This window comes from Heptranchias perlo, chromosome 6 (genome assembly GCF_035084215.1).
Source record: "Heptranchias perlo isolate sHepPer1 chromosome 6, sHepPer1.hap1, whole genome shotgun sequence".
Lineage (NCBI taxonomy): Eukaryota > Metazoa > Chordata > Chondrichthyes > Hexanchiformes > Hexanchidae > Heptranchias > Heptranchias perlo.
The window spans coordinates 41,311,918-41,327,947 of record NC_090330.1 but is presented as its reverse complement, the minus strand read 5'-3'; the positions used below and the strand labels follow the sequence as shown (position 1 = coordinate 41,327,947).

Below are 16,030 nucleotides of genomic sequence, written 5' to 3'. Positions count from 1 at the left end.
ACAAATTACATTACTGCTGCTTTAGATTTATTTATGCAGTGGTAGGGTTTAATGATACAGTAATATACTGCATCACATGTTGGTAAAATCCAGATTTGCACCACAGAATTCCACATTTAGTGAATTCCTCAATTCAGCCTAGGTATTTAAACTAAGGAATAGAAAAGGTCAGAAAATTGAGGGATGTTGCAACTCTTGTGATCTCCTAACAACCAGGTATGGAGCAACAGAAGCTAGGGCTCCTGTCTACCCACCTTCTTGATGCATAGGGAGAGACCTGAATGATATTTTATGTAATGTTTCACAATTGCACTGAGGTAAGTTGATGACACTTGTATTTTTAAACTATTTACAGATTTTGCAGCGTGCAGTCTGAAAATGTAGTGCTGAAATCGGAGCATGCTCAGACTATGAGTCAGATGACTGCCCAGAATGAAGCAGCGCATAACAGCTTCCGAGAGCAAGTCCGGCACCTGCAAGAAGATCACAGAAAGACAGTTGAAATGTTACAGAAACAATTGTCCAAAATGGAGGCACAGATGTTCCAGCTTCAAATTGAAAGCAGTTTAGCAAGTGAGTCTCAATACCTGCCGGACAACCATCTGCTAATGTCAGATTACAGTCATTCTACAGCATATCATTGTAGATGAATTTAGAAACCATACCCTGCTGATTTAAAGGGGGAGAGAACAACAACAAAGTGCAATTTATATTAGAACCATGTTAGAATAAGGTTTGCTTTCTATTTTGATTTTTATCTGCTAATTACTGAACACACTAGAGATTTGTCTTAAAGTTGTGAAAATGCTACAGATCAGATAAGTGTGTGTTTTTCTTTAAAACAGTTGATTGAAATATATTAAGTGCCTCTTTCACAGATTACCTATTGCTTGACTTCGGATAATGAATCATTTATATGTATGTTTTTCCAAGCATTATTTATTATAGTTATTACTTCCATTTCAAATTGACACTTCTAGCTGCCAAATTTCCCCTCCAACAGTTAAACATTTTCCATTTCCTTTATCCATTTCTTAAAAGAAAACTTCCTATTAGGGAATCATTAAATGACAGCATTATATAATCTGTCTCAAATTGTTCTTATCTTTGGGCGATGATATCTATCTACCGGGGTGGGGGGTGGGGCGGGGGTGGTGCGGGAGAGAGACATGTTTATCATTCGGGCCATAAGGTGAACAAACAGTGGGAACAGAGCAGAAGTGAGGAGAATTGCAGTGAAAAATATATTACATAGAATGTATATCACCTGATCTATGCCGATGTTTATGGTCCATATGAGCTTCCTCCCACCCCTCTTAATCTAACCAAATCAGCATAACATTCTATGCCTTTCTCCCGCGTGTGTTTATCTAGCTTCCCCTTAAAGGCATCTATGCTATTCACTTCAACTCCGACCGAATGGAATAGTGAAACCTGGAGGGATGAAAAAGAAAAATATCAAAATTTAAAAATATATATGAAACAATAATTTTTTTTAAAAACTGATTACTGGCTACTTTCCTTTCAAAACCAAAAATCAAAATGGCTACCAACAGTGGCTGGGAAAAAATGTGAGCTACAGCTCCACCCAGTGGCCAAAGCCTGCAACTGCATAGAGACACAAAGCAGTTTTAAAAAAATATATTCTAGCGTTACAGGCTATTATTTGGTGCAAAATTGCTACTAAAAACGTTACAGGCGCCACCAGAAACAAGTAGTGTGGGCACATAGAGGTGTTTAGTATTTAAATTCATATAAATGTGAAAATGTAATCAATGGTTGATGTAGTTTCTGTCCAAAAAACTAATGCTAACATATTTTGACTCTTGTTTCTATATTTTTGTCTAAGATCCTCCACCACTTCAGCCATCAGGGAAGATTTTGCGTGACCGAAGAAACGTGGACATATCTCTATTAGATATAAATTCTATTGACCGTGAGGAAGGGGAAGGAATGGAGATGACCGAAACAGAGTCGGTGCCTTCTACCAATACTCAAGTTGCATCTCTTGAGCAATTGCTCACTTTCCCTGAGACTAAGTTAGGTTGGTTGACAAAAGTGAATTTAGAACAGACCTAGAATGGTATTTATTTTGTTGACTTTCCTTATCAGACTAATATATTTGTTGTATATATCTGATTTTAAAAAATTATTAAAATAGTTAAGGCCATAAATCTATAAATATTGTGTTCTCTCTATTACAGTGACTATTTATTTTACAATCTATGGCCTGAACGCAACAGAAAACTATTTCATCATTTTCCAATTTATCATATTTAATTACTTTTTGTTGGTATAAAGAAGGGCAAACATCCTCAAGACACACTAAATGGTAGTTATTTAAATCTTGAGTGGTTTTTGCATATATTTTTAGAAGTTATTATAAAACTAAAATGCATATCATAAAATTATCTGTCTGCAATAGTATTCTTTGCATATTGAAACTACTAAGGAAGACAGCAAGTGCAGACCAGCATTTTCTCAGCAGAACAAAAAGAAAACCTAAGGACGAATCACTTTGGGCTACACTTTTATGTTTCCTAGAGGTTTGATTGAGATGTCTAGAAACTGGTCAGCTGCTTGCCCCCTCAATCAACATTGGTGTGAGTTATGGAGAGAAGAAAAGTCTAAAATCACAAATTAAAAATACTTCCTAATCTTTGATTTTGAACTGGGGAAACTACTATTCGTTTCCTTTTAAAGGAAAAAAGGCCTGAGGAAAAACAACTAAAATATTTCCACATTTATGTTAACTATAGAAACTGTTCTCACTTGTTCCACTGATGATTTGCAGATGCTCCTCAATGGCAACCTGAGCCAAGCAAGGAGGAAATAGCACAGACGTTAAACACAGCTACAAAGAGTATTGACCATTTAAATGGACTTCTACGTGAGACAGAAGCTACCAATGCCATCCTTATGGAACAAATTACGGTAGGCATACACACAGTGGGGTGGGGCACTAAAGTGACTGGTTAAATGGTGCAAGATCTATTTATTTTGAGGAATTTGCTGAGAGTATAAAATGAAATGTGCTTCAATTCTTTAATAAATCTGGTTTTTGTTTTGGTGTCATCTTAACTTGATGTCAGGAAAGAGAAGCATGGGCAAGTCAGTCAGTGGTCAGGTGCATATTCCTGACTTGTGAAAGTCAGTGTTTAAACCTAGAAACCACTGTCTGTTATGTGATTGTAGCTTTACTACAATTGACGACATCTGGTATAAATCATGAGATCAGATAAGGGTGAGAAAGGCCATTCAGCCCGTCTTAATTTACCCATCTAGAAAGCCCCAACCGTGGCTGCTGCCCCCCCCAATAGTGGAATCAAAAGGTTTCTTAAATGATTCCAGGGTTTTCATCTCCACTACCCTACCTGAAATCCATTCCATATATTGATCCTTCTTTCTGTAAAGAAGATCCTCCCAACATCAGTCCTAAATTTGATTTTTACTAGTTTGAGCCTGTGTCGTCTTGTTTCATTTCTAAACCATTTATCATTTTTACTCGATAAGATCAACAATCAGACGCTTGAAGGCTGAAAAATTCAAGATTTTCCAGTCTTTCCTCATAACTTGTTCCTCTGACACTTGGCATCAGTCTCGTGGCTCTTCTCTGAACTGCTTCCAGAGCTTGAATGTCTCCTTTGGGTTTTGGTGACCAGTTCTGGACACAACACTCAAGGTGTCAAGTCACTAGAAAATAAAATGTATAAAATATATATTTCTTTCATTTTAGAGCTACCTCTAGTGCTTGGTAGTTATTTTTACTATTTAAAACTAGGCTGTAATTTATTTGTATGAAGGTTCTCTAATTGCTACAGTTTTTGAATGAGGTAAAATTCTAAACCAATTTACACAAACAAAAGTGCCAGGTATTTCAAAAAATTCTGATTATTCTACATCTTCTGCATTAAGTGACTCCAGGGGGTGAATGCATGTTTGTCTGTTTGTTACTAAGTGCACGGCAAGATGTGTCTACTTTTAGCTTCTGCAAATTCTTGTTAATTTTTAGTTTGTGGCTGTTTGCGATAGTAGTAAAGAATGTCTAATTGTCACAAAATCTGACATGATGACTTATACCCAAAGGGTAATAGTGTTGTGGAGAGAACGTTATTGAAAGTGCAGAGGTAATTATAATTTTCTGAGGGAAATCATTGAGGAATACGGTAAGAGGGCAGATAAGTTGATCTGTGGGGGAAAAAAGAACGAACTTGTTGGCCTAATGGCATTTTTGTATTCTTCTATTCAGCTCCTGATGGTAAATGCGGTTTAATCAGAATGTAGCCTTGTTAGGATTGAGTATGGATAGTTTTCCATGTCTGATCCTGCCCCAAACATTGGTGCACTCCCTGGATGGAGGGGGTGGATGAGATTCTGGTGCTTTGAGAGATTGCTTTAGCTGAGTTTAGCCTACAGATCATAAATGGAATTTCATTGGTGTCTCCAGAAGTGCAGGAAGAGCACAGCAATTGTTTGATATAACATGATTTTGCTGGGCAATTGTTTGGTAGAATTTGATAGCCTTTCTCTTGATCAAAGTCAAAGTTGATGAATTGGACGATATCATCACCTAATGTCCACACAAGTACTTTCCAGTAGGAGTCACTGGCCAGCAATTAGGAGTGGAAACCCTGGCTGATTCCCACCCTAGGGTACTGAGGTTAATTGCAGCGGACCCATCTGCTGTCCTGGCTGAGATGAGCTCATTCAACGCTGGTATAGTTAGTTAGTATTCAAATAGTTTGATTTTAATTTTAACTCAATGCTGAAGAAAAAAGGTAATTGTCCTTTTAAAAAGGCCAGTGCCAGACTCACTAGCGAATAGCTCTGTTGTTTTCAGTGTTATAATTGGACTTCTGCTTGCATAAAAAAGACTGTTGCGAAATCGGTGTTGGGGCTTTGTGAAGTGACAGTAAATATTATAACTCACAGAATGCTTAAGTTCATTGAATGCTCCTTTCTAATCTTGTGTTCTAACTCAATTTGCAGTTTAAAGAGTGTTCTTTTCTCACATAGCTGCTGAAAAATGAAGTGAGGAGGCTAGAGAGGAACCAGGAACGTGAGAAGTCTATCGCAAACTTGGAGTACCTGAAGAATGTTATGTTGAAGTTCATATTCCTAAATGCAGGTAGCGAGAGGCAGAGCCTTCTCCCAGTAATTGACACAATGTTACAACTGAGCCCTGAGGAGAGAAGTAAGCTTGCCGCCATAGCTCAAGGTAAAATTTGAAACCTAAGAAAAACTCCATGCTGCATGTTTCTATAAGTGAGGACTCCATACAGCCTGTTAACATTAATTTGAACAATAAACCAGTGGTTTTCAAACTTTTCTATGTACAGTGCCCCTACAAATATTGACTCACTTCTGGCGACTTCTGACCTGTCGAAAACAATGTCAGCTACCCAAAGTGCTATTATTGCAGAAAATCTGTTTTATTAGTATGTACAGTATAGAAATAACACGCTAATAAGTCAAAAAGTGCATAAATCTGATAATCTGGGATCCCTTTGCAGACCCCCTAATGTCTGGATACACCAGTCTGAAGACCTAAGCATTAAACTCAGAGTATACGTAAAGAAGGCAGCGTTCTAGCAAAGTATGCTGGTGTACTAGTATGCTGTGCATGGACTGGTAAAAAGAAGATTCGTACTTGTTCCCTATACAGTGAATTCTCAGTCTTAAATGGGCCATGAGCGTGGGAGAGGTGCTTCTCTCCAGAGACAAATCAACTTACATCACCCTCATCCACTGGCTGAAAGGCAGAAGAAGTAGCTTATGGGAGATTTTTGTTAATAGTGCATGGTGCAGGAGATTTTACAGTCAGGGGAAATCTAATGTTAAAATTTTACAATTTTATTTTATAACTTGTACAGGCCAAATGCTAGTAAACATTTACCAACGACTTTGCTTCCTCATTGACTTCCTGAAGTTAGCTGTGTTGCCAAGGATGGTGAAGCAACAAGCAGAAACCAGGGGGAAGAAAATGTTAGTGTTCAACCTGCTCTTGTGCACTTTCAAAGAGCCAGTTTTAAAGCAGCATTGGTGGCTTGCAAGTATTTTGCCCACCTTCCAGGCCAGGGATATTGCATGATGCAGGGAGAAAATGCATGAAGAGCAAGTCTTTCCTGTTGAACCAAACAAAAATACATGAAAATTATGCAATTTACATCTTTATTTGCCTACTAACTTGCATAGTTTCCACCTCCCAGTTTTAAAGTAGGCATAAATAGGTCCATTAATTTAGTTTTGTTTTATTTTTAGGAGAAGAGGAAAATACTTCCAGGTCATCAGGTTGGGCTTCATACCTTCACAGCTGGTCTGGACTCAGATAAAGATTGATGGGACAAGATATTTAAGTTAACATTCCAGCCTTTCCATGAAGAGAAGACGACAGCTGTTTGTTTTATGGAGAGGAGACCTGCTTTATTGACCAACTTATTCACAGAATTCATTTGCCTATTGTGTTTCTTATTTGGCTTGCATGCATTACTATGCGTTCATTGTGTTTTTTCATACTTACTTTTATATCACTATTGGGAAGAACTTGTAACTGGATGGAGAAATGTTAAAGTAACTTGCACAGAAAGGTGATTAATCTTTAAGTTTAAAGTAAATTCATGATCAGCCTATCTTCTTTGTTCCAATAATGTGAAAACAATGTTAGCATGCAGCTGATAACACTTGGCATGATAAGCCCACTTATTTTATATACTATTGTTAAAGGGGCTACTGATGTTTAGAGTTGTCTGATATAAAATTATTGATTAATGTTATGATGAATCCCTCGAACTAAATATTTTAACATGTTTAAAAGGTAAAAGGAATGTATAAAAATGTTTCATTTGAAAATTATATATATATATACATATATATACTCATTCAATTAAGAGTTTACCAAGAACTTCTTGACTTTGTACATACTTAAAGCTTGCAAATTTAATACTGCAAGACTGGGCATTATATAGGTACACGAAAGCATAGAATTCCAATGTTACTGGGATTATATATGTCATCATACCAGTATGTAGCTTCTTGGCAAATCAGTCATGTGTTCATTGGGATCAGCTGTATATTTGAATTTGTTTAACTTTTATTATTAATACCATTATTATCGAAATGGAATAAATCAATACCAAAAATAAACCATGTTGGAAAATGTAGAGAAATGAAAGTGATGTATAGAGAAGGGATTGAAGGATTTGCACACTAGCAATAAGGTAACGATGAAGTGAGTTTCTGGAACCTCAAAGGCTGTTGGATACATTTTTTTAAAAATGTATCCAACATTTTTTTCAGAGTTGTATAAAAATTATGCCAATATATTTTTGAGTTTTTCAGTAGAGATCAAATGAATTATTTTGAAATATATATAACATGGTAGTTTATTGCCTTATATTTTCTGAAACTATCCTTACAAGCTGTTCATATTGGTATATGAAGATTCTTCCATAAATTTTGATTTTCTATTTCATCTTATCTATGGATACAAAGCCCATTGGATTTCTTCCCTTTCCCAAATTTCCATTAGCCACTCACTAATTGTGGCCAAAAGGTTAGGTGCTCAACTTGTTGCTTGTCATCCTTCAGTATCACTGAACCAGAAAGTGAGAGAGCAGTGAAGTGATGGGTCTCCTGATAATTTTCCTCTTCCTCCCCTTGAATGCATCTGGAATTCTCTCTCAACTTTCCCCAGTTAAGTAAATTTTCCACCTCTGACAAACTCCTACTTTTATTGTGACATTGCACACCCACAATTTATTACCAACAGCCTGTTGTTTTCTATGATGAGCCACTGACCATCTCTCACAGCTGGAATGGGGAAGGGACGTACCATTTGTATACATAAGATGCAAAATAAGAAATGTGACTATTAATCTCTCAGGTCTTTCCATAGAACAATAGAAAAGATACAGCACAGAAGGGGGCCATTCGGCCCATCGTGTCTGCACGGCTCAAAGAACAACCAGGTGCCCATTCTAATCCCACCTTCCAGCACCCGGTCCATAGCCCTGCAGCTTACAGCACTTTAGGTGCAGGTCCAGGTACTTTTTAAAAGAGTTGAGGGTCCCTGCCTCTACCACCAATTCAGGCAGTGAATTCCATACACCCACCACCCTCTGGGTAAAAAAGTTTTTCCTCATGTCCCCTGTAATCCTTCTGCCAATCAGCTTAAATCTATGTCCTCTAGTTCTTGAACTCACTGCTAGGGGAAACAGGTACTTCCTGTCTACTCTATCTAGGCCCCTCATAATTTTGTACACCTCAATCAAGTCTCCCCTCAGCCTCCTCTGCTCCAAGGAAAACAACCCCAGCCTATCCAATCTCTCCTCGTAGCTGCAATTTTCAAGCCCTGGCAACATTCTTGTAAATCTTTCATTGTTTTGTGGGCTTGTAAGTAGATTTAAACTAGTACATATCCACATTTTGACTCATAACCAATAAGGAATCTCACACACGGCTGTAATTCACCATTATCAGATTCTCTAATAAAACAATAATGTTATTCTAATGTGCACAATGTTCTTGCTATATAGATATTTTGTGGAATTTTATAACTGGAGCACAAAAGTTCTTTAGCATGGTAACTCTAATAGAAACATAGAAAATAGGAGCAGGAGTAGGCCATTCAAAATGATCATGGCTGATCTTCTATCTCAATACCATATTCCTGCTCTCTCCCCATACCCCTTGATGCCTTCTGTGTCTAGAAATCTATCTATCTCCTTAAATATATTCAGTGACTTGGCCTCCACAGCCTTCTGTGGTAGAGAATTCCATAGGTTCACCACCCTCTGAGTGAAGAAATTTCTCCTCATCTCGGTCCTAAATATCCTACCCCGTATCCTGAGACTGTGACCCCTCGTTCTGGACCCCCTAGCCAGGGGAAACATCCTCCCTGCCTCCAGTCTGTCTAGCCCTGTCAGAATTTTATACGTTTCAATGAGATCCCCTTTCATTCTTCTAAACTCTAGTGAATACAGGCCTAGTCAACTCAATCGCTCCTTATACGACAGTCCTGCCATCCCAGGAATCAGTCTGGTGAACCTTCGCTGCATTCCCTCTATGGCAGGTATATCCTTTCTTAGGTAAGGAGACCAAAACTGCACACAATACTCCAGGCGTGGTCTCACCCAAGGCCCTGTATAACTGCAGTAAGACATCCTTGCTCCTGTACTCAAATCCTCTTGCAATGAAGGCCAACATACCATTTGCCTTCCTAACTGCTTGCTGCACCTGCACGTTTGCTTTCAGTGACTGATGTACAAGGACACCCAGCTCACTTTGTACATCAATTCCCAATCTATCACCATTTAAATAATACTCTGCCTTTCTGTTTTTCCTTCCAAAGTGGATAACTTCACATTTATCCACGTTATACTGCATCTGCCATGTATTTGCCCACTCACTCAACTTGTCTAAATCGCCTTGAAGCCTCTTTGCATCCTCCTCACAACTCACAATACCACTTAGTTTTGTGTCGTCAGCAAACTTGGAAATATTACATTTGGTTCCCTCATCCAAATCATTGATATATATTGTGAATAGCTGGGGCCCAAGCACTGATCCCTGCAGTACCCCATTAGTCACCGCCTGCCACCCGAAAAAGACCCTTTTATTCCTACTTTCTGTTTCCTGTCTGTTAACCAATTTTCAGTCCATGCCAATATATTACCCCCAATCTCATGTGCTTTAATTTTGCACATTAACCTCTTATGTGGTACTTTATCAAAGGCCTTCTGAAAATCCAAATAAACCACATCCACTGGTTCTCCTTTATCTATTCTACCAGTTACATCCTCAAAAAATTCTAGTAGGTTTGTCAAACACGTTATCCCTTTCATAAATCCATGTCGACTTTGTCTAATCCCGTTGATATTTTCTAAGTGTCCTGTTATCACATCCTTTATAATAGACTCTAGCATTTTCCCCACTGCTGATGTTAGACTAACCGGTCTGTAGTTCCCTGTTTTCTCTCTCCCTCTTTTAAATAGTGGGGTTACATTTGCCACCCTCCAATCTGCAGGAACTGTTCCATAATCTATAGAATTTTGGAAGATGATAACCAATGCATCCACTATTTCCATGGCTACCTCTTTTAGTACTCTGGGATGCAGATTATCAGGCCCTGGGGATTTATTGGCTTTCAGTCCCATTAATTTCTCCAGCACTTTTTTTACTAATACTTATTTCCTTTAATTCCTCCTTCTCACTAAACACTTGGTTCCTAGGATTTCTGGGAAGTTATTTGTGTCCTCTACCGTGAAGACAGAACCAAAGTATTTGTTTAATTGCTCTGCCATTTCCTTGTTCCCCATTATAAATTCTCCCGTTTCTGACTGTAAGGGACCTACATTTGTCTTCACTAATCTTTTTCTTTTTACATACTTATGGAAGCTTTTACAGTCCACTTTTATGTTCCTTGCAAGTTTACTCTCACACTCTATTTTTCCCCTCTTAATCAATCTCTTGGTCCTTTTTTGCTGAATTCTAAACTGCTCCCAATCCTCTTGCTACTTTTTCTGGCAACTTTATATGACTCCTCTTTGGATCTAATACAATCCTTAATTTCTTTTGTTAGCCATGGTTGGGCCGCTTTTCCTTTTGTGTTTTTGCACCAGAAAGGAATGTATAACTGTTAGAATATATAACAATAGTTACATTTTTTGCCTATTTTCTTCATGGAGAAATCTGTACCTGCATCCTGTGTGAGATCATTTAAAACATGCTCCATCCTCATGATAAAATGGTCCTTGAAAGCCAAGCATTGTATGTTATAACTATTTGTGGACTTTTAGTGAATGTCCTAATATAATACGAAACACTCCCAGGGCTGAAATCAGTCTGCCTCATAACAGATAATATTCTTACTGTGTGTTTGTAATGAATTTTGTCTCACATATAAAACCCATTTAATAGAGGTGTACTGGGGAATGAAAATATTGGAGTTTCTTTTGACTGCATATTAATTTAAATTCAACCTTTGTTGGCATATTTAGTAGTACATTGTGTTTACAATTTGAAAGATGACTACTAAGGGAAGCTGCTAGAAAAATGGTACAGCTTATGTGAACTGAGATAATAGCCTGTGAAAATCTTTGTGCTTATTTTAGTCCCTTTTTGTGAGGGTTTTGTTTTCAATTTGAAGATGAGAGTTTTCTGCTGAATTTGCCTTTCAAAACTCTGCCCTGGTTTTCCCAGAAGACTGATTTGCTAATCAGAACTGAAACCAAATGACTTTCTTAGTGGCTATTAAATAACTTTGTTCTATGTAATGGCTTTCCAGCTAATTGTGTAAACACAAAATTGACAGTTAAATATATCTACAGTAGTTCCCAATTATAAATTTATTGCACACTTGTTTAAAAAATATATAAATTTTTCATGGTTCAGCCTTTTCGTTTAGTTTTAATTTTTGAATGAATGTGTTGCCTGTAAATTTGAAAATATTGAAAACTCTAGTCCAAGATCCCTGTTTTAAAAGCAGTAATGGAGGATTTTGTTGATTAAGTAGGTAGTAATGATCTTGTCCACCCAGATACATTTCAGAGACTGTATCGTGACACTACACCACATATACTTTAAGTGTATCTTCTTAAATTCTCTAAGTTCAGATGTGATGTATTTCTCCCTGAGGAAGGCCCCTCAACATACTGATTTACGTGCTGCCCCAGGACAACATCATCTACAGGCATAGGGTCTGCTTCCACATGTGCACTGATGACACCCAGCCCAGGTAAGATTCACCAACTCTCTCGATCCCTCCGCTGCATGCTCAGACTGTTTGTTTGACATCCAGTCTTAGATGAGCCATAACTCGCTCCAGCTAAACATGGAGAAGACCGAAGCCACTGTTTTCGGCCCCTGCCTCAAACGCTTGCACCCTTACTACCAACTTCGTCTCCTTATTTACTGTCTCAGGCTGAATCAGACTTTGCAACCTTGGTGACCTGTTCAACTCTAAGCTAAGCTTCCGAGCCCAGTCATTTCCTGTCACACCTACTTCCGCCTCTGTAACATTACCTGTCTTTACCCCTACCTCTGCCCATCTCCTGCTGAAACCCTTGTACATGCCTTCAGACTCCATTACTCTCCAGGCTGGCCTCCCATCCTCCGCAAATTTCAGGTCATCCAAAACTCAGCTGCCCATTTACTATCCCGCATGAAGTTCCACTTACCCATCTTCGCTGGCCTACATTGGTTCCCTGTGCCCAAATGCCTCATTTTAAATTCTCATCCTCATGTTTAAATCCCTCCATAACTCTGTAACCTCCTCCAGCACTATAACCCCTCCTTCCCCCGTGTCCCCCCCTGCCCCAACCTGTGCTTTCAGGTGCTCTAGCCTAATGCTCTCCCCTCTCTAAACCCCTTTGCTTCTCCACTTTCATCTCCACCTTAAATACCATCCTTAAAACTTTTCAATTTGACCAAGTTTTTGCTCACCTCTTCTAATCTCCTTTGGCTTAGTGCCTGTGTTTTTCCTCGAGCCTGTGAATTTTCTTGGGATGTTTTTCTACATTAAAGGCCTTGTAGAAGGCAAGTTGTTGACCATTTAGTTTAAAAAATGGCTGTATCCTGATTTCATTAGGAAAATCAAGGCTCATAATTCCTTTAAATCTTTTGCAGTATTGCAGAATTCCATATTTGTGATTGGTTTACTGATCAAAACTACCATTTCCCTGACTCTTAGACTTGATATTGCATTAGCTGCCTAAGGGCTCCCATATAATATTCTCTGTTGAGCATCTGTCAGCCAAAGGGGGCTCTAGCCAGGAAATTGTGAAAACTTTTTTTTAATTGTAAATCCACTAGAATAACTTTTATGGAATATCAGATTTCCTTCAGGGAAAGTGTGCTTGATGAACAAGTGAAGCAAAACTTCTATATTTAGTACAGTTGGCTTTGTGGCATTCATGCTCTTTCATTCCATTGAGCCATATTCTGGAGTAGTCTTTCAGTGGGTTTGCCCTCTTCCCCGAGTACAGTGAAAATGCCAGTTAGGGGAGGCCCACACCCTCATGTTGCCTAACCAAGCAATAAATCCAGTGACTTGGGAGCTTCTATGTAATTTACACTCTCACTATAACTATTAGTGTTTCATTTGCTAGGACTACTTAAAAATAATCATTTTTTTTATTATTCGTTCACGGGATGTGGGCGTCGCTGGCAAAGCCGGCATTTATTGCCCATCCCTAATTGCCCTCGAGAAGGTGGTGGTGAGCCGCCTTCTTGAACCGCTGCAGTCGGTGTGGTGACGGTTCTCCCACAGTGCTGTTAGGAAGGGAGTTCCAGGATTTTGACCCAGCAACAATGAAGGAACGGCGATATATTTCTAAGTCGGGATGGTGTGTGACTTGGAGGGGAACGTGCAGGTGGTGTTGTTCCCATGCGCCTGCTGCCCTTGTCCTTCTAGGTGGTAGAGGTCGCGGGTTTGGGAGGTGCTGTCGAAGAAGCCTTGGCGAGTTGCTGCAGTGCATCCTGTGGATGGTGCACACTGCAGCCACAGTGCGCCGGTGGTGAAGGGAGTGAATGTTTAGGGTGGTGGATGGGGTGCCAATCAAGCGGGCTGCTTTATCTTGGATGGTGTCGAGCTTCTTGAGTGTTGTTGGAGCTGCACTCATCCAGGCAAGTGGAGAGTATTCCTGAAGGCATTGACCTTGCCCAGGTAAGATTCAGCAAGTGCTGGGTGCCCTTTGGTGTCTTGCCCACATGACCATTATTTATGTGTGAGCCTGGACAGAGTCACCTACTCTGCTCAATGATACCCAACTTCAGAAGAACCCTTATTGCACCAAAGTGAATTTTTTTATGTTTCACTTCTTTCCTGGTCTCTGAGTGAGATTATTGGATTAGAGGCAGTTTTGTGCTGGGCTCATTCGTACTAGGAGCTAGATTAAGACCTCTCAAACATATATGTATACCCCTTGCAATCAACAGAGAGAAAAGTTTATTATCCTATCAGCTGAGATTAGATTCCAAACTCGTCCCAGAGGTGAAAGTCCAGTGTGCTGATCGGTGTCATCCAATCACCAATTCCTTAGGTCTATCATCATATATTCCAATTTAAACAATAAAACAGGACTAGAATATTAATGGCATGAAAGTGTGGAAGCAATACATGCTTTTTATACATACTCCGCTGCCCTTGGATATAAAGGGAGCAATAAGTGAGCATAAGTAGTTTGTATCCAATGTATTTACATATCTTGTACTTGTAACACTTATTGCTTTATATCCGTCAGCTGTGTAAATGTAGTTCTGAAGTTTCAATTGCTTTTATTTACTAAAGGTATATGTCTCTATATGTAATATCAATTAACTCCATAACCTTTTACTCTGCTCCTACCTGAAGAAATTGATGTGCTGAATCATGAAACACAAATATTCTTGTAGTGTGGTGAATATCTTTGGAAAAACTTGAGTTTCAAAATTGTCAATCTTTATTAACCCCTCTCAAGTTAGAATTGAGGCAACTTGTCTCAAAATTGCAAATGTGTCTTATTGTATTATTATAGAACAAAACAGCAGCAAGTTTGACCACACTTTATCTTTTAAAGGCTATAATAATTTTGAAGGTTTGATAAATCAACATCAGCCCCAACTAACTAAGAACATGGGGAAAGGGAAAGTACCCCAAAAAAGTCCACGTGGTGGTAATTCTACGGGTCCATGCTGCCAGTGGAGAGCCTCTTCCGCCATCAGCGTAAAGTGGAAATTTTTAGCGTGCACTATCCATAATGTCTGACTATTAAAACAATTGGACTGAAAACTGTGGACAGTGTGTGCCCAGTTTCTGATTTGTGCTGCTGACAGGAGAGGCTCCCTGTCTGCAGTGTGGACATGGCAAAACTGACGCATTAATCTTCCATTTTACCAGCAGCAAGTAATACCATCATATCTATAAACTCCATCTTAATCCTGCTGCCTCCACAACATTACAAAACAACCAGACATGGGACTATGTAAAGATTTCACAACTATATTATATTACATCACTACACAAATTAATCCACATAACTATTATTCAATGTGAAATGTATTGTGGGCTAGATCCATCGCTGAGATTTAAATGTATCAATAGTAACACAAAAAGGCTTATAAAAAAACTATGCTAATGTCAAATTGTAATAGAAGGTTTTCTTTTCCAATTTTCTCCCTCCTCTCCTGAAGGCAGTAACTGATAAATGAGTTATGGTTCCACAGGCACCGTCAGCATCTAATATCTTAACCAACTGGCCAGTCTCTATATAAAAGCCTAAACGGTGAATGCCACCAAGCTATTTGATTGTAGGGATCGTGGCAGGTGAGGCTGATTCTGTCGTCTGGTATGTATGTGTGTGCCAGTAAGTAAATATATATGCTTTCCAGCATACCTTGGCTGATTGAGGACAATTGTATTGCCCACACCTAACTCAGAACAGACCATGGGTCTAACATAGGACCGTATATATCAATGACTCAGTCTCAACAAACACTGGGGGAAAAATTGGTTAAGGGTCCGTTCTGGGCAATGTTAGCATGATGCTGGCAAGACACAAGTTTGGTCCCAAAGGAGCACTTAACTGCCATCCGCGTTCCTTTCCAGGCCGTGCATGTGGAATGGATGCAATTTGCACTTTCCACCACCAGAGGGAGCTCCACCTTTTAAAGGGAAGATGTTTCTTAGAAATCTCTTAAAGGTAGCTTGTTCCTGTTATTTGCTGAAAATAACAGTCTACTGTCTGCATGGAGTCCGAACAGGGATCAGACATCACACACATAAAACACAGGTGCAGATCCCATCCTTATGTTTACACACTGATGAGTTATGTTAAAACATTGAATAAAGGTTGCGCATTACTAAATCCCACAGCCTCCAATCTGCACACCAGACCTCACCAAGCTGCCGATCTGAGTTTGTACCAGGCCTGCGAGAGCGCATGCACCAAGGTTCTCTGCTGATGCACTAGAGACCTTGGGTGCAAGAGGTGGACAGAAGGAGGGACATCCTATATCCACAGTTGGGGGGGGGGGGCAGGGGGCAAGAGGCCCT

General features: G+C 39.2%; 1 protein-coding gene across 1 annotated transcript in view; it reads left to right on the top strand.

Moving 5' to 3' along the window:
• LOC137322934 (GRIP and coiled-coil domain-containing protein 2) overlaps nt 1–7,143 on the top strand; it is a 67,975-nt gene extending 60,832 nt beyond the window's left edge. The window contains exons 19-23 of the mRNA XM_067986174.1: nt 356–573; nt 1,850–2,044; nt 2,795–2,934; nt 5,017–5,218; nt 6,262–7,143. Coding sequence (XP_067842275.1) covers nt 356–573; nt 1,850–2,044; nt 2,795–2,934; nt 5,017–5,218; nt 6,262–6,332 — 826 coding nt within the window. The 3' untranslated portion in view covers nt 6,333–7,143. The remainder of the gene's footprint in view (nt 1–355; nt 574–1,849; nt 2,045–2,794; nt 2,935–5,016; nt 5,219–6,261) is intronic.
• Nucleotides 7,144–16,030: the final 8,887 nt, after the last annotated feature.